Source organism: Mastomys coucha, unplaced genomic scaffold, assembly GCF_008632895.1.
Source record: "Mastomys coucha isolate ucsf_1 unplaced genomic scaffold, UCSF_Mcou_1 pScaffold7, whole genome shotgun sequence".
In the NCBI taxonomy this organism is placed as follows: Eukaryota; Metazoa; Chordata; class Mammalia; order Rodentia; family Muridae; genus Mastomys; species Mastomys coucha.
Window position 1 is genome coordinate 47,449,386 of NW_022196913.1, and position 18,607 is coordinate 47,467,992.

The 18,607-nt window shown below is 43.5% G+C and overlaps 1 protein-coding gene across 7 annotated transcripts in view; it reads left to right on the forward strand.

Annotated features, from left to right (window-relative positions):
• The window catches only part of Phactr1 (phosphatase and actin regulator 1), a 469,538-nt gene that overhangs the window by 353,898 nt on the left and 97,033 nt on the right, over positions 1-18,607 (forward strand). For all 7 annotated transcript variants that reach the window (XM_031358161.1, XM_031358165.1, XM_031358160.1 and 4 more), the window contains one exon: positions 6,116-6,196. In XM_031358161.1, coding sequence (XP_031214021.1) covers positions 6,116-6,196 — 81 coding nt within the window. The remainder of the gene's footprint in view (positions 1-6,115; positions 6,197-18,607) is intronic.

Sequence of the window (18,607 nt, forward strand, 5' to 3'; positions counted from 1 at the left end):
GAAGAAGAAGAAGAAGAAGAAGAAGAAGAAGAAGAAGAAGAAGAAGAAGAAGAAGAAGAAGAAATAAGGCAAGTACAGTGGTTGGGTCACTACCTTGGCAATGAGTTTTGTTCATATACCTCTGGTCCTCTGGTACCTCCTACCTAATAACAGCAGCAGGGAAGTTCCCACCAGAGATGGGCCATCCAGGCATGGGTCTAGGTCAGATTTCAAAGAAAGAAATATTTAACCCTGAACAATCAACCCCACACATGTATTAGAGGAACATCCCCAGTATATGAATGTCTCTTCACAAAGGAAGAGAGAGAAGAGGGTTGTTTTGCCTGGATGTGTCTGCAGCCTCAGGTTAAAGGAATCCATGCTCAAGGCCAAGGCTAGTTTGTCTGGTATTTAGGGCAAGAATCTAGACAGTTTCTCAGTACATGAGGACCATTCAGGTCTGATGGGAAATCCCTGCAGCTGGCTGAGTCATAGAGCTGTCATGACACCATGTGACTTTTTAGAAAGACACAGGAAGAGAGTAAGAGGATGGGTGCCTTAGTCACTGTTCTACTTCTATGAAAAAACACTGGAGAGAAAGCATTTAATTGGAGGTTTGCTTACAAATTGAGAGGGTTCGTCCATTATCATCAGGGCAGGTATCATGGAAGCACACATCACACTGAAGTAGTGACTGAGAGCTTTACATCCTGATCTGCAGGCAGCAGGCAAAAAGAGAGCCTGGGCCTAGTATGGGTTTTTGAAACCCCAAAGCCTCCCCACAGTGACACATTTACTCCAACAAGGCCACACCTTCTGATCCTCCTAATCCTTTCAGACAGTTCCACTCCCTGCTACCTACGAAATCAAATGTACAAGCCTGTGAGAAGCATTCTTATTCAAACTACCACAATGGATTGTTGGATCCCTGAGCTCATGTGCTGGGAATTCTGCTAAAGTTGCTATTATAAAAGCATAGTAAGGGCTGTAAGACTACACTGAGAGAGCAGCAACCAGCAAGCAGTACCTTGTTATATGACAAGAACACTTCCCTCTCATTTCCTGTATGGGATTTCTACATGGATTTAGCTTTCTGTCACTGTGACAAAATGCATGAGAAAAGCAACTGAAAGTCAGGCAAAGTTTGGTTTTGCTCCCAATCAGAGTTTCTCAGTCCAAGATTCCTTGGCCCAATCAGGGCTGTGGCTAAGCATCCCTTTATCACAGGCAATGTGTCATAGCCCAAGGCTGCTTTTATCATGGTGGTTAGAAAACAAACACAAAGAGGGGGTATTGACATTCCAATGTCCCCTTCGAAGGATTGTCCCCAAACACCCAAGTCCTCCAACTAAGTACCACCCACTACACGATTTGAATGTGCTTAGCATGATCAGTTGTTCGGAAAGCAAGCTGTCAACACATGAATCTCTGTTGTTTCATGATCCACCTGTAACAGAAGCATGTCCCACACTAGACATGTTCATTCTGGAAATCACTTGGCCCAAGTCGACAAGTAAGGGTGTCTTTTTATATGCTAAATGAATGACGCAGTAAGGCCTTTGGGTAATCAAGTAATTGAAACTCTCTCTACCTAGCAATACTTGGGCTCTTGGCAGAAATCTTTAGCTCTTTGTACCTACTATCTGATTTAGTGAGAGACATTATTTGGTGTTTGTATAGATTGCCTTTGGACTTGAATGACTATTGAATGTGTTCATTATTCCAAACCCAACAGTATATCCACACGCTCACATTTCTTTTGCTTTCTTTCTTTTTTCTGTCTTATTTGCCATGCCGGAGATTAAACCCAGGGCTTTGTACTGATTAGCATGCTGCTGAGCTGAATTCCAAGCTTTTGAGACCAGGTGTCACTATGTAGCCCAGGGTGACCTCAGACTCCTTGTCTCTGCCTCCTAAGTGCGGGGATTATGGCTGTGCTTCATCTCAATGTCTGGTTGGTTGTTTGGTTTGGGGGTTTTCCTAAGCTGTGGCTGTTGTGATCATGTTACATTTGCCCAGCATTCTTGAGGCTGGACTGGAAACTGACCTGTGTTCAAGGTACTGAAACTTCTGTTCTGTCATTCACAGATTTCTTGCTTAAATTCCCCTTTCCCTGGAGCTGGATGATTCAAAAGGATCAAAGCTACAGATTTTAATTGCAAGTTGACTATTTTAGGGAACAGCGGTAGAAGAGTGTGCATGACTGCTATGCCGTTCTTCACGTCTCAGTTGCCTCTCCCCTTAAACGTCTATTCCCTTCAGAATGTTTAAAGACAGTTGAGCAGGGACTTCAACTGATATAGATTGTCTTGAAGGAAGAAAAAAATCTAAACAGGTCTCCACTCTGATACTCTTAGCAGGACTGAAGAAGTTGTCCCACCATCAATACTTTCCCTCCCCCAAAAGGCCTCAGGCCAGGCAGCAGGGGACAAGGCTTCAACACACACACACACACACACACACACACACACACACACACACACACACACACACAAGTCTATCACACAGAGCTTCTTGCCTATCATCCCTGATAGCTTAGTACGCTTGGTAAACTTTTTTTAGAGGCTCGAGGATTCCAGATTCATAGACAGCCACCATATGGTACCAGCCAGGAGAGAGGGTACTGCCAGTGTGCAGGGCTTAAGTAGCCCCTGGGCCAAAGCTAACACTTGCTGCTTTTAACAAAAAAATCAATCCCCCAAAGATTTGAAACATGGCTGCCATCAGTTCTGAGAACACATAACAAACAGCCCTCTGAGAAACTACTTCAGGCTTCACAGTGAGAAAAGCCCTTCAGGCTGCTCTCCTGTGGACCTAAACACAAAGGCTCAAAGAACCAGGTTTATCAAAAATAAAAATAAAAAACAAACAAACAAAATAATCCAAAACCAAATGAAGTGGTCCAGGGTAGATGGACCCTGAAAGGGACTGACAGCTTTAAAGTAAAAATAAAAAGAAATGCAGAACAGCATGCACAGAACAAGGTGGTTTTTTTTTTAAATAATGTCTTTTTACTCGTGTGTGTGTGTGTGTGTGTGTGTGTGTGTGTGTGTGTGTGTGTGTGCGCGCGCGTGTGTATACATACCACATGTATGGGAGCCCTGAGGAGGCCAGATGATGGCATCAGATCCTCAAATCCCTTGGTGCTGAAGTTATGGAAGCTCATGTGTCACCCATTGTGAGTGCTTGGAGCCAAATCTGGGCCTCTGGAAGTGATTTTAACCTCTGAGCTGTCTCTCCTGCCCATCCCCCCCACCTCATCCCCATTATCTAATTTTACACCAAAACTTTCCCTGTGTGGTCCCTCAGACTTAACCTTCCCTGTGTGCTAATAAGAATAACTCCTACATTTTAAAATCAGTTCTCCTGTTTCAATGTGAGCCCTTACTGGGTTTATTTGTCCTCCATATAGAAATAATACCTGCTTGCAGGTTGTTGCCACCCAGCTGACAATATGGATTTCTGTTTTCTTTCGAGTTTTACGGGCTCTGCTCTACCCAGTCTGCTTCCTACCTCCCAGAGACAAAGCCATCCCAGGTGGACAGCTTGTCCTCCGGCCTCATCCCAATGTGCTTTGGGGGAGTGTAGTGGTTTTACATAGTTCCTCCCCAGTGAGCGGCTTCTTGCCTTTAAGTTTTCTTTATTTCTCTCCACTCTTTATGTTTTTGCTCTACACAAAGCCAAGATCACCTGGTAAAGAAGGTTGGACTAGCAGCTGAGGTTGACGAAGGGGAAGCCATGTTTTCTCTTTTCCCTTTGATCCCATGGCCTCATTTTGTAGATCAGTAATAAGCCAGGTCTCAGGGCTGGAAGATATCTTCTGTTCCAGACAGCTCACTTCACTGCATTCATGTGCTTGACTTTGGCCTTGCTCAAGCTGAGCTCTCACTTTGAAAGGACAGTTGACAGCAAGGTAAGAGGAGAGGCTTTGTGTGTAGCTTGTAAAAAGAGATCCTAGGGAAGTAGCACCTTAAAAGGAGTCATCTAAGTAATGACGTCACTTCCTGTGCTGTCCAATCCCAAGCACATGTGCCCTCGGGGAGGTGGGGATAGGTTAGTAGGTAATATATTGAACACACGAATGTAAGGACTTTCACTGGGATCCCCAGAACCTACACAAAGCCTGGATACAGTAGTGTACACTTGTAATGCTAGCACTTGTATATGGACAGGAGAATCAGTCCATGGAGGCTCGAGAGCCAGCTGGTCTGGAGCACATTGAGGCAAACAACAGGAGATCCTTCCTCAAACAAGGCGGAGGGCAAGGACTAATACCTAAGGTTATCCAAGCATCCCTTCCTCTCCCTCCCTCTCCTCCACCCCCTCGCTCTCAGAAACACACAAGATTCTAAAGAGAAACTTGACTTTCCTTGTTAAAGTCTTACTGTTTCCATATAGCATATAATTATCCTCACAACAGTGTAATGTCCTGGGGAGAAGACAGAAAGACTGGAATTTCTACTCTTACACTTGTGCTGTGTGTCTCTGAGCAGCTCAGTGTTAGGCCTAGGACACCAGGGAACATCTCTGGGTCACCTCTCCATGTAGCTCATCTGTAGAATAGGAGTGATCCCAGAATAGAGTAAGGATCAAGTGAATGACATTAACTTTCCTCCCTTCTCAGATGCTATGTGCATTGTCCTGTCAGCACAGAGTTCTGAATCAGCAAATGAACAAAGAATTTACAGGATAAATCAGCCAACTCTTTCTGGGGTGTCACCTTCACTTGGAAATTGGTGGTGGGTGGAGGAAGAGTAATTTCTCATTTAGACTATAAATATTATGTAGAATCTACATTAAGGGTTTTTTTAAAAATAATGTTGGGGATTAAAACCAGAGTACTCTATATGGAATTCTATAAAGAACTGCTCTACCAAAATACATTATCAGAGAGTGTGAACCTAACTATGCCAGGCAAAGAGCCAGCAAGCATTGTATCAAAATCTGGGTACTTGGGTCCTACTGAGGACTTGTGAAATCACATTGGCCGGTGTGTGTGGTGGAGAGGGGCAAAGGGATTTGACTGATATCCCAGAGATCATAGGCTTCTATCAAGGCTTCCCTTCTTGCCCACTAATTCTCATTCTGAGTGCTGTTGAAATGTATATGTGTATCTGCCTAACTAATCTGTGCCTGGCTTTGCAAAATAGAGTTCCTCTATTCTGTCACTTGCTGTCCCCACCCCCACAAGTAGTTATGCTCCTGAAGGATATGCTCAGGCTAACACAAGCCACTGAAATAACTCCTCCTCTCTCCCCTGTGTTTACCCGAAACCAAAGCAAGGCACAGGCACTAAAAGGACTTCCTTCCCTCCACAGGCTCCAGTGGAGGGCATCCTTCCTATGGGCCCTTTGTGTCTATTTCCCCTTCACTGGTCCTCATTACACCCACTCCCACTCCCTCTCCCTCACCAGCTCCACCTACTATACATCTGGCTCAGCTGGAGGAGCACCTGGCTTGGAAAAAGTTCTTTCCTAGTGTGGCTTCGCCCACGTGTAGCTACAGGGAGAGATGAACCAGAGACGTTCCCTGGAAGTTACACACTGCCCCTCAGATTGTCCCCTGAAGATCCTGGGGCAATGCCAATAGAGTGCTTTTCAAGAGATAAGTATCCAAATGTGTACCTCAACTGGTATGTTTTGCATTGGAAAAGAAAGGAGACCCCCCCAATGCAACATCAACTCTGAGGCAGATGACTGAAACGCCAGCTTGTCTGTGGGGAACAGCCACGTTCAGGGGCACACCTCTGACCTAGAGCCGGAGCACAGGCTGAATGGCTGGCTCAGAGTCCTGGTCTTTTATTCAGTAGCCACATGGCAGACAAGATGCTACACTTCATGCTGAGGCATCCAGCCTAAGTCAGAGTCAGAAGTCAGAAGTCAAAAGTCAGATTCAATAAATACACCTGCCTGAGAGATAACACAAAGAGTATTTTGACAATTTAGAAATAACCTGGTTACATGCCTTTTCAGAGTGTTGGAAGGTTAACTGGTGTGGCATCAGCTTACCATTAGCAAAACATAACTCATGGGCTCTTTCAGTAGATGGCAATGTCTGTTAACATGTGGGTCCTTTCGAGGTGAGGAGAAAGATGATGCTTACCATTCACACTTGCTTCTCTGGCTCTTGCTTGCAGCTCTGGAAAGGAAGATATCGATGAGGCAGAGCAGAGAAGAACTGATCAAGCGAGGGGTCTTGAAGGAGATCTATGATAAAGGTAAGAGGCCACCTGCTATCCACAGGCCCAGGGCCCGGCAAGGTGTACCTATTCATTTTTGGTTTTGTATTTTGCTTTGGGCATCAGTTTATCAAGATTTCACACATAAAACCAGCTGATTCTGTGAGGAGGAGAGAACATAGCAGAGGGCACCACACACACACACACACACACACACACACAGAGAGAGAGAGAGAGAGAGAGAGAGAGAGAGAGAGAGAGAGAGAGAGAGAGAGAGAGAGAGAGAGAGAGAGAGATAGGCCCTGGCACTGGAACATGTAATTGCCCATGTTTGTGTGAGCTCTGGGGAGTTCCCAAAACAAATATTTAAAAGCTATTACCCAATAGGATTTTCTTAGCAGATATTTTTCTCTCTCTCTTGGAACCTTGGAGTGTCTCTCCACAACAGGAAGAAATATAAAATGGAAAGATTATAACCAGACAAAGGAGATGAAGGATCACAGAGTAACACTGTTCGCTAGTAGCTCTGATATTTGATGTTGAGCCTGCTTGCATAGAGTTCTTCCCCTCTCTTCTGTCTTCTCTTTCTTTGGCTTTTCTTTCTGCTCCTTCTTTTCATCCTCTCACTCTGATGATGCTATTCCTCACATGGTTGTATGTGAGACAGACTGCTGCTGCTCTTGTTCAGCTCTTCAGGAGTAATCAGTGTCACACCTGCATATTACTGCAGTTGGTGTTATTGGAGGGGCCAGACCATGACATATTTGACTTCACAGGTTCACTCCGAAGGGCTTCTATGAGTAGGATGTCACAGTCTGCTGTTGTGATTTTTGTGGGTTTCTTCCAAGCCCTGTGGGTTCCAGTATGTAAAGGCAGCAGTGCGTTTCTCCTCTCTAACTTCTCTGATTCAACTGCTTCTGCTTCAGTGCGCACGAGGCCTTACTCCTTGTCGTAGGGTTACTATTGTTACGATCCACTGCCATGACCAAAGCAACTTGGGGTGGCAAGGGTTTATCTGGCTTGTTCATCATCTCAGGGCAGGAACTCAGAGGTGGAGCTGATGCAGAGGCCTTGGAGGGATGGGGCTTACTGGCTTGCTTCTCATCGATTGTTCAGCCTGCATTCTTGTAGAACCCAGGACCTCCAGCGCAGGGATGACACCACCCACAATGAACTGGGACCTCCCTCCCCCATCAATTACTAATTAAGAAAATGCCCTACAGGCTTGCCTGCAGTCTGATCTTATGAAGGCATTTTTTTTCAATTGAGGTTCCCTCCTCTCAGAAGACTTTAACTTGTGTCAAGCTGACATAAAACTATCCAGCACACTCTCTATGGCTTGTCACCTCACCCATTACCATTATGGGCCTTTTCAACAGTACGCTTGAAATGTTTCATCCAAGCACAAATTGCCAGTCTGAAATGCAAGTAGAAAATGTCACACACACACACACACACACACACACACACACACACACACACACACACACACACACCATAGCCTCTGCCCTGGTGACAAGAGACACCGGAGGGATATGACACTCTACTCTTTCAAACTAGGCTAAGTACCTGAGCTTTCTGGGGCCCGGAGTCCCTAAAGGGAGATACATTATCCACTTCTACCTGGAGAAGGGTGAACAGCAGAACAGAATGCATCTTCTCTCCAGAGGTAGAGATCCTTCATTTTGTCAGTTTTCTCCCAAGTCACATTTTCTATACAGTTCCCAGATGCTACCGGGTATTAACCTTCATCAGCACAATTCACCACAAGCTCCTCTCCACCTCCACTCCCCAGGAGAGGCAGCAGATGCCTGACTGCAGGTGTAATGTTAGATAATCCGCAGCAAGGGTTTAACCATCATGCCCACAGCCCACGATGGCACCGATGCAGTTAATCAGTTCTTCCCGTCTCCTCTCTTCCTTTCTCTCCTGCAACCTCCCTATCTCTGTCTGTACACACCTCCGACACGTACTGAAGCAGAGAGCACTTGCCACTGTAGCTACCTGGACTAAGGGTAGGTACTGCTTATGTGATGTCCAGACTTCCCCAGAGGAGCTGCTGATGGTTGAAGCAGAAATTGTGCTTTGTATGGAAAGAAGCAGAAGGCTGTGGGCAAGGGGTCTGCCGGACCACATCAATAGTCAGGAGTCAAGAGTGAGGGATGTGCCAGGGTCATAGCTGTCCCCATGGGATGGTACAGGGCAACATATGACACACACTCGATAAGTAAGTGGCTTAGTGGAAAGGATCAGTCTAGCTCTCTGTCACTGGGCACAAGAACTCTGTTTTAGCTTTATCTTTACGACTAGTGCTGTCTTTTCATTCTGCTTGTTGACCAAATTTCATCATTGGCTATAAACTCCAGGACAGCAGGAGCTTCAGAAAGCTTACTGCTGGAACCTCCAAGATTCTAACAATGTCAGAGAGAGAGAACAGACTCTCCAAAATGGTTCTTACCTCTGTGATGATAGAGAGAGAAAAGACAGAGACAGACTGACAGGCAAAATGACAGGCAGGCAGAGTGAAACAGACAGAGAGACAGATAGGCTGGCTGTATGCAGACATACCTGGAAACATGTACGCACATGAATGTACACATGCAAAAATGCCAGCTGGGCATGGTGATGCATTCCCATTATCTCAACGCTTGGGAGATAGAGGCAGGAAAGTTAGGTCAGCTTTGCCATATAACGTAGAGAAAGTCCACCAGAGCTAATAAATGAGACCTTACCTAAATATAATATCAACAACAACAACAATAATAATAATAATAATAATAATAAATTAAACTCCACTGAACACATAGTAGTAGTCTGTAGGTTTGTGTTTGCTATGGCCTCTTCTGATAAAATCATCTATCTTATTAATTTATGGCTTTGTTGTATTGCATCATGCTATCAGTAAAAGTGTAAACCCTAAATTACATTATCTGGAGTCAGGTATAATCCCAGCTAAGCATACTGTTGCATACCTGGAATTCAAGCTACCTTCATGACTTAAAGTTTCTTAACTTCTATGTCCCTCCATTTTTTTAAATCTCTAAGTGTGGATAATATAGTTGGAGTATTGACTGCATGAGATAATATGAATTAGAACCTTGGTAAATATACAAAAAAAAAAGTTCACATGTTTTCATTATCGCCTCCCCAACACCTTATTTTACATTGTTGCATTATTTCAAGCCCTTTCTACCTTTGTATAGCTGATTATTGTGACACTTTTAGTAGTGAGACACAACATACCCATCTCCTTACCCAGACTGGAAACCCACAACAGACCACAGTAACAATTACAAGTCTAACTTAGCGAACCAATGAAGTGTTTATTTGTTTGTTGGAGTTCTTTACAGGAGCATGCCCAGTGCTTACAGAGCACTTACAGTGCTTACTTACAGAGATGGCTCAAAAGCAGTTGCATCACTAAAAAGCCCAGCCTGGATGACCAGCATGGATGCTAACTCACAAAATCTGCTCCCCTGGAACTGTCTAAACAACTTTCAGGCAGCCAGACAGAGACCTCCAGGCAGCTGTCCTGGGGACTGTCCTCACCCAGAAGTTGTTTACTCCTTCCATAATCTTGAGATGTTTACTCTTCCATAACCTTGAGGAGGAGTTCCTGTGAATCTCATAGGTTTTATTTTTCCCAAGTGCCCTACCACCTCCCTACAGAGAGTGTTTCATTTCAGAGGAAACGGCTGTAGAACACCAATATTGTCGATAGGCCCAAGAATCAGGAAGGGTAGATGTCTCAAGGAGTGTGGAGGCAGAGCTCAGGCTGTGCAAGTTTGAGAACCTGAGTTCGGATCCCCAGTATGTATATAAAGTATTAGATATGGCCATGCATGTGTTCCTGTAACCCTAACCCTGGCAGAAGGGGAGGAACAGGAGGATCACCGGGGCTTGCTGGCTGTCCAGCCTAGCCAAAGAAGAAATGGAATGCAAGCTCTAAGGTCAGGGAGGGACTCCCCAGCCTCCTCTCATCTCCATATGTACATGCACAGGCATGCTCATACATGTCTGTAAGCATGTGTACATGGGCACACACACACAGACATACACAAACACACACACACACATAGGCTCATTTTTTTAAATAGGACTCTCAAATGTATCTGGAAATAATTTTATGAAACGTGTTGGAAATGGAATTCAGTTATTCAATGGCTTATACTTTTTTACTGGTTCTCCAATGAATCAAATAACTCATCTTCCAAGCAAACTTTAGCTCAGAGTTTAAAAATCTAAGTATTCTAGCTAACACAAAGCCATCTGTGAAACAAACATGGGAAACTATATAAAAGAAAACTTGTAGATTCTGTAGTTCACACAGGATTGGGGTTATAAAATTGTAGGGTCTTTTGTTTTTCCATTTTCCAAATTTCCTATGTTTTGTTTGCTGTAATTGTTTTATGAAGAATGCACTGTGACTATTAACATGTCCCAGCTACACTCTTAGTATTAGTCAACTTGTTTCATGATGTGTGCACACATGTTTGCATATGTGTGGATATGTTTATAGTTGAATCTGTGTTCTACATATGAAAGACAATTTTCAGTGTTTGTCCTTTTAGGTCTGACCTATTTTGTTAACATGATTTCTAGTTCTGTCTACTTTTCCCTGGGTCAGAGGGTTAAAGGGGATTATAGAACCCATGTGACATAGAAGCAAATGAGGGAATATTTGGAAGAAAGAAGACCAGCAAGAAGGGAACAACATAATGAATTCCATAACTTCAAATGCTAACATAAAAATTAGTTAAAATAATTAGTAAGCATGCTAAGCTGACCAATAGTGAAAAAAAAATCTATAGTGAGACTTCTTTTTATTTTTTCCCTATTTTTTAGCTTATTATTTCACGTGAGAATTGAATTTAAACTAACATTTGATGAAACAGTTCTCCTAGATACAGTCACTCATTCATTCGTTCATTTGGCTGATGAGCATTTAGGTGTAGGTACTTGTCTGAGGGGTGGGACTGCAGTGCTGGTGGATTAGGCAAAGCCTCACCTTCTCTGGGTTCATAGTGATACTGAACAGTAAAGCTTCAGAAGGAAGCCAAGCAGCAGGGCAAGAAGATAAAGTGTGGGGGCGTGATGAGGATGAGGAGACCCTGGAGAACCTGTGGCATTTTTACAAGAATCCTAAATGGTACCAGCAGATGGCTGAAGTGGGGGCAGGGGTACCCCATTCTAATGCCTGACACGCCTACTAAAGTAACTTGGGATCTAATTCACAAGTCTTTCTTTCTTTAAATTGACTCTGTGCGTGTCTGTTAGACTTGTCCTCTGTTCTGTTTGCCTCAATGATCTTTATAAGTCAGACACAATACTTACTGTTCATTACCCGTGCTGACTCCTTGCTCCACTCAGAGAAATTCTAACTTCCTATACACCCTAGAAGCATACCCAATCTGCCCTCTGACCCCTAACATTTGTCTCCCTAAATACCTCCCATAGGTCCTTCCCTTGAACACCACTTAGATATACTTGCTAGCCTTTGAAGTTCCATTGGCCAACCTCTTCTCAAGAACCTTCTTCCCTTAGATATCCATGTTAGCTCCTCATTTAAGATTTGGCTCAGTGTCATCTTCTCCATAAAACTCACGCCAGGATCAATCTCACCATTTTCCCAAGTTCATGTTCCTTCTTCCTTATTCAACAGTCTTCATTCGTTCTTTTTTTCACCTTCTGGCAGGTTCTGTAAATTGCTCGTTCATCTGGTTAACGTTGCCTTGTCTACCACTCCTTGTTGACGCTGAGTACCTCTAGACAGGATAGGGCATCTTTTTCCCCCAGCCCACGTGCCCCCAACAGTGCCTGGCATATAGTTGATGGTTGGTAGAAGCTGCTTGAAAGAACAATAAAAAAGGAGCACAGGGCTCCACCTGCATAGTCACATGACATCAGTTCACCTGGGACCCCTGAGAACACTAGCGCTTCTTATTTAATCCTTCTCTTTGGTCCATGAAATGTTATTGCCAGTTTTTTAAATAAGTAAACTTGTGCCTTGCATTTTCTAGATATGGACATCAATTCCTTACTTTCGGATATTGTCAGTGTCATAGGGGTAAACTATTTAAAAACAGAGTACTAGACTGAAGATGGCCAAGTCAGTAAAGTGTTTGCCTTGTAAGTATGAGGTTCTGAGTTTGATCTCCAGACCTCATATGAAAAAAGAAGGTATGATAGTATACACTTATGGCCCCAGAGCTGGGAAATCAGAGATAGACAGCTCCCTAGGGCTCCATGGTTGGCCAGTCCAACCTGTTTGGTGAATTCTAGGCCAGTGAAAGACCCTGTCTAAAAACAAGGTAGACATTGCATGAAAATGGCACTCAAGGTTGTCCTGTGCCCTCTATATGTAACACACATAGGGGGAGGCTGTTTGTCCATTAGTAAAACAGTGACTCTATTTCTTATGCTAAGCAAGGCACTCAATTAGTTTAGCCTTGGCTCTAGTTGTCAGTCCAAAACAGAGACAAGGTAGCTGATATGGTTGTGGTCTTAAATGTTCTCCACAAGTCCATGTGGCTTGAATCCAGATGCCAGTGCTATTGAGGGATGGTAAAACCTGTAGATGAGGCTTAGTGGGAAGAAGTAGGGTCATTGAAGGGGTATCATTAAGGAGTCTCTAAGATTTGCTTACTTTGAGCCATAATCTCTCTCTGAAGTCCAGCTTATCCAGAATTCCCAGTCCTCCTGCCTTTGCCTCCCTACTGATGGGATTATAGGCCCACCATATCTGCTTCTTTAAAGGGCATTTTGTAATTCCAACCACTTTTCCTGTCTGTGTCTACTCCCTAGCCAGCCTGAGGTGAGCAGCTTTGTAATTTGGCATATTTTCAGCACCAAAATATATTTCCTTGCCACAACCCAGAGCCATGCCAGAGGAAGGAAACCTCTGAAAACTGAGAACCAAACATACCTTTCCTCCTTAAAGTGGAATTTCTCAGTATTTTGTGGCAGTGGAAAGCTGACTAGTCTACCCACATCACACCCAGTGAACATGGAGTCGAAATGGCCTCACTAAGAACACCTGTCACTCGCTTGGAACTTACAGGAACTCTGGAGGTTTTGTGTATTGGCAAGCAGAGAACCTCAAAATCATTGTAGGTAGAGGCCATTCAAGTAATGGAAGCAGTTACAACCGCACGGGATTTGTAGAACGCAAGCCACGCACCAGTAGAAATGATGCTGTGACTTACCACAGGATTTCTCATTACCACTGTAACTTGCATCATGTAGAATGAGAAAGTTTAATTCCATGAATGTGTTTCTTGTGAGAAGGAAAGAGAGAAGAAGGAAATGGAAAGAGATGAGGAAGAGAAAAGAGAAAGAAAGGGGAGAGAGGAAGGGATGGGGAGAGTTCAGCTCTCTGCTCCTGAATGATGTGGCATCTAGCCTGCGTTGTCAGACAGGCCTGCCCCTTTCTTGTGGCAGGCTACAATGACATAATTGAGGCTACCACAGCTCAGCCAGGGGGTCTGTCATCCCTGGGAACAGAGGGTCCCACGTGGAGGGAAAAGAAGGTCAAAAGAATGTCTCAGCTTCCAGGAAAGAGTAGACCTGCTGGGGTGCCTGTGAGTAATGTGGCTTTCCAGAATGTGCTAGAATTTAAGATAACATTTTACACCAAATAATAATAAAATACATCAGGCCGTGAGTTTGGGGGCCTTTTCCTGTTATCCTCTCTCTCTCTCTCTCTCTCTCTCTCTCTCTCTCTCTCTCTCTCTCTCTCTCTCTCTCTCTCTTTCTCTCTCTCTCATCTTTAGTCAGGTGAGAAGAATCTTTGGAACAGTGGTTCTCAACCTTCCTAATGCTGTGACCCTTTAATACAGTTCCTCATGCTGTGGTGACCCCAACCATAAAATTATCTTGTTGCTAATTCATAATTGTATTTTCTACTGTTATGAATCATAATGTAAATATCTGATATGCAGGATATCTGATAGGTGACCTCCAAAGGGGTTATGACTCACAAGTTGAGAACCAGAGCATTGGAAGATGTCGTTACATGCAAAAAAAAAAAAAAAAAGCTCTCAAAATGGAGACTTTCCACCACCACCTCCTGCCTCTCCAGCCTGATGTTTAAATTAAAAGGTCATCATCATTTCAAAGTGGAAATAATAAAAGTCCTTCTCTGTATTACAGGAGACAAACACTGGCTGTGGCCTTCTGAAATCCTCTTATTTATCTGGTACCCCAGGTGCATGGACTTTTAAAGTCCTCAGCTTATGGGAAATGTTTTTCACAGCCTTCACCAGGCCCTGTGGTTTGTCCCATTTTAGCTATGCTGATGTCGTGCTTACAAATGGCATCTGCAGGAAGCTGAGATCCTTAGTAACTGTGTGAAAATGAAGATAGAGTATTTGCTTTCAGGAATCACAGCCTAAAACCAAGTGCAGCCACTCAGGACTTCTTACAATAAGCCTGCTTATGCTTGTTCATTGGGGTCTTATAAACAAATCCACCTATGAAAATGATACAATGAGAAGCTGAATTAAATGATAAAGAGGATAAATATTGTAATTAAAAAATTCCCTTAAGATGGGGCTGGATAGGTCACGTGAATGGTTAAGACTCCACATCGCTCTTCTAGAAGACCTGAGTTTGGTTCCCAGCACCCATGTGATCAAAGGTACCTTAACTACAGCTCAAAGAGAAATCCCACAGGTTTACCCAGACTTTACCTTCTATGAAGAGTCACCACATCCTTTTCTGGCCTCTGCATGCACCTGCATATGCACATGCACAAACACACACACACACACACACACACACACACACACAAGTAAATCTCCTCTTTCACAACACCATATTCTTAGAAAAAACAAAACAAAACACTGCCCTAGCCAGAAGAGTGAATGAGTTAGTGTTATGCCTTAGTACGAATCACCAATGAGAGCATTCTGTTCATCATGGATCTGTTGACCATATTGCCATGTTGAAGGCATTCCACTAAGATGCAGAAGTACTAGTAAAATAGGGCAGGCTCCCTGGATAACCCAACTTATAGCCATAGCAGTAGACACAGTAAAAGACTTGGCATGTACAGTGAGGAAAGGATTTAACTTTCACTCAGCCCAGCACACAGAAGTATCACTCCACAGACCAGGGTCTCTTGTCAGACACCTTGCAAAAAGGGGTATTTAGGGATGCTGAAGGATGGGAAGGAATCCTCCTAGAAAAGATGCAAAGGGGAGAGGGTGGCTTAAGATGAAAGCTCAGCACAGCTAGAGGTACCATGTTGAGAAAATGAAATAAGAATTAATGTCCTCTATTGAGGCCAGACCAGTCAGAAGGACAGATTGGTGTCTAGTCCAGTTGTCTTCAGAGAGGCTCCACCCAGCAACTGATGAAAACAGATGCAGAGACCCACAGCCAATCATTAGGCAGATCTTGGAGAATCCTGTGGAAGATGGGGAGAAAGGACTGTAGGAGCCAGAGGGGTCAAGGACACCCCAAAGAAACCCACAGTGTTATAGGAGACTGAATGGGACTGATTAAGGCCCTCTGCACGTATGTTACAGTTGTGTTGTTTAATCTTCTTGTGGGACTCCTAACAGTGGGAGCAGGGGCTGTTTCTGACTCTGTTACCTCCCTTTGGGACCCTTTCCACCCACTAGGTTGCCTTGTCCAGCCTTAATAGAAGAAGATGTGCCTTCTCTTACTGCAACTTGATAGGCCATGGTTGGTTGATATCCATCAAGCCAGCTCTTTTCTGAAGAGAAACGAAGAAGGAGCTGATGGAAGGGGGAGGGAAGATGGAGGAAAAGGGACTGGGAGGAAAGGAAGGAGGGGAAACATTAGTTGGGGTGTAAGATATATAAAATTAAAATAAATTTTAAAGAAAGGATTAATGTCTTCCTGCCTGCTCAGTAAGGAGTCAGGCAGGTCACATCGGCCGGAGCACTGTGCCTGTTTCCCTAAGGGCATTTGGGGAGCCTCCAGACAGTCAGATTCATGGCCTCATTGTTCATGCTGCAGAAGAAGATGACTAGGAGATAGTCCAAGCCGTGAGTCAGGGAGTCCAGTCAGCCATAGTCACGGGGATTCAGAGGACATGGTAGTGGGTGGAAGGAGCAAAAATCATAGGGATGACAGAGACATCAGGCTATAAAGTTATAAGTGATGAGGTCAGAAGGACCCTTGAACCATTTAGATTTAGGGGAGTGTGAAGGAAGAAGAATAAAGGGGCATAGGTAACCAAGTGGGCAGGTACAGGGACCATTCATGGAGCTGGGAGCCAAGAGAAGTGAACTTAAAACATATAATATCACAGTGATTGGCTTCATTGACTGAGAAATCCAGCTGCCTAAGTAGACTGTCAGATAGATACCAAGCTACAAAATGAGGTCTGGCCTAGATGTAGCTTGGATATATTCCATATATATATATATATATATATATATATATATGTATATGTATATACATACATATACATGTGTATATATATACACATATATATGTACACACACAAACACACACATACATACCTAAATATACCATATATATATATATATACACATATATATACACACCACATATATACCCTATATATAAACCATATCTATCCCATATTCCATATATATATGTACATATATATGTATATATGAATATATATACATATATATGAATATATATACATATATGTATACATATATATGTTTACTCTTTTACTTTACTTTTTTCATTGCTGTGATGAAATACTTGGCAAAAACCGCTTAAGAAAACATTTATTCTGGTTTGTGGCTTGAGGGCACAACCCATTATGATGGGCAGTACCTGGCAGCTAGAGTGGCTATAGTAGCAGAAACACATAGTGCCTGGCCCCCAGCCTGCTCCATTGAGGCAGCTCAGTGACCTCCTCATGTCCTTGATAGTGCAATAGAAATGATGGACCATTAAACTCTATTCTGGCCCTTGCTTGTTCTTTGAGTGTGGAGTTTTTAGAGGATTCAGGGAATGTCCAATTTGAGCTATTAGGTCTTTACTCTCCTGAAATAGAAGCTAACAGCTATAAGCTATGGTCTCCATCACACATGAACCTTCTCCTGCTCTCTACTCTCCTTTGATGTGCTGTGGATTCCCAGTTCTTCACATACACCTCTCCAGCACATTGAGAGAGAACTGAGCTTCATTATAAGGCTTCAGAAATTCCTCCAAAGGCTGTGTCTCCTTTATAGTCTTATAGTCACAACCTCCACCATCACGAAGAACACATAACTCCCCCAGGGATTCTAGCTTCTTGCCATGAAAATGTTCCAAGAATAGAGTACTTACTGCATTGTAGATCAGTGTAGTGACACTCTTTAACCCTCTATGGAGAATCATCATATATGCCTTAGACACATCATTAGGATTTCCAAGTCTGCTTTCTAGGACTTTGGGCAACAGTGGAAACATCTGTTATGGTAGAGTAGTCACTAACTCCATGGAGTTATAGAATACTTTAGATATGGCCAGTCTGACTGATAGCATTTAAAATGTTAGTGACCGCAAATAACTAGTACATGTGAGTGTCCTGTTCAAGAGGTTGGCTCAAGTCTGGACATAGTAAGCCCCTGCTACTATCTTGGTACAACTCTAGCCAGTAAAGAATTTTTAAATCTTAGACGCTGATCTTTGCTGGATTTCCTGTTAGCAGCAGAAATCCCTATGTACCATGATAACGTAATTTTGAGTGATTCATGTTATCATAGTGTATAGGTCACAGACTGACGTTCAGTTCGTCCTATATGCGTTCTCTGTCCTAGTTGCATCTTTGACATCAAAATAGTAGGCAATAGAGAAATGGTCTCTTCTTTCAGCTGCAAACCTTGGAGCCAGAGTCATTATCTAGAATTAGTGTTCAGAGACATGATAACTCATCAATATAGGTGTCAGAATTAATTCAATAGCTACAGAAGCGTCAGTGTTCAGGGGCTAGGGCCAAAGACAGAGGCACCTCTGGAAGGCAAACATGATTTGTGTCTGTGAAGTGACCAGGTCACTAAGCACCAGGATAGAAAAGCAGCCCACGTCACACAAGCTTGTGTGAAGATGATCTGGTAAATGACGACATGCAGACACAGGAAGTGTTGATAAATACTGCAGAAACTGCTGCTGCAGCAAGCTATCAGTGATGATTAGCTTCATTGTCTTCTTGTTGGGATTTAGAATCAACTAGTACATGCTCTTCTGTACATATCCAAGAGAATGTTTGCAGAGAAGTTTAACTGAGAGAGGAGGAGTCAGCATGAGTGTGGGTGGTATCCTTCCAGGGGTTGGGGACTCCGACTGAATAAAACGAATGGCAAGCAGGTGAGGTTTGAGGTTTCCTATGTCTCTTCTTCTTGACCATGGATGCAGTGTGACCAACCACGTGCTTTCTGCTATGCCCTCCCCATCAGACTGGGTTATACCTTCAAGCTGTGAGCCGAAATAAACCTTCCCTTCTTTTTTTTTTTT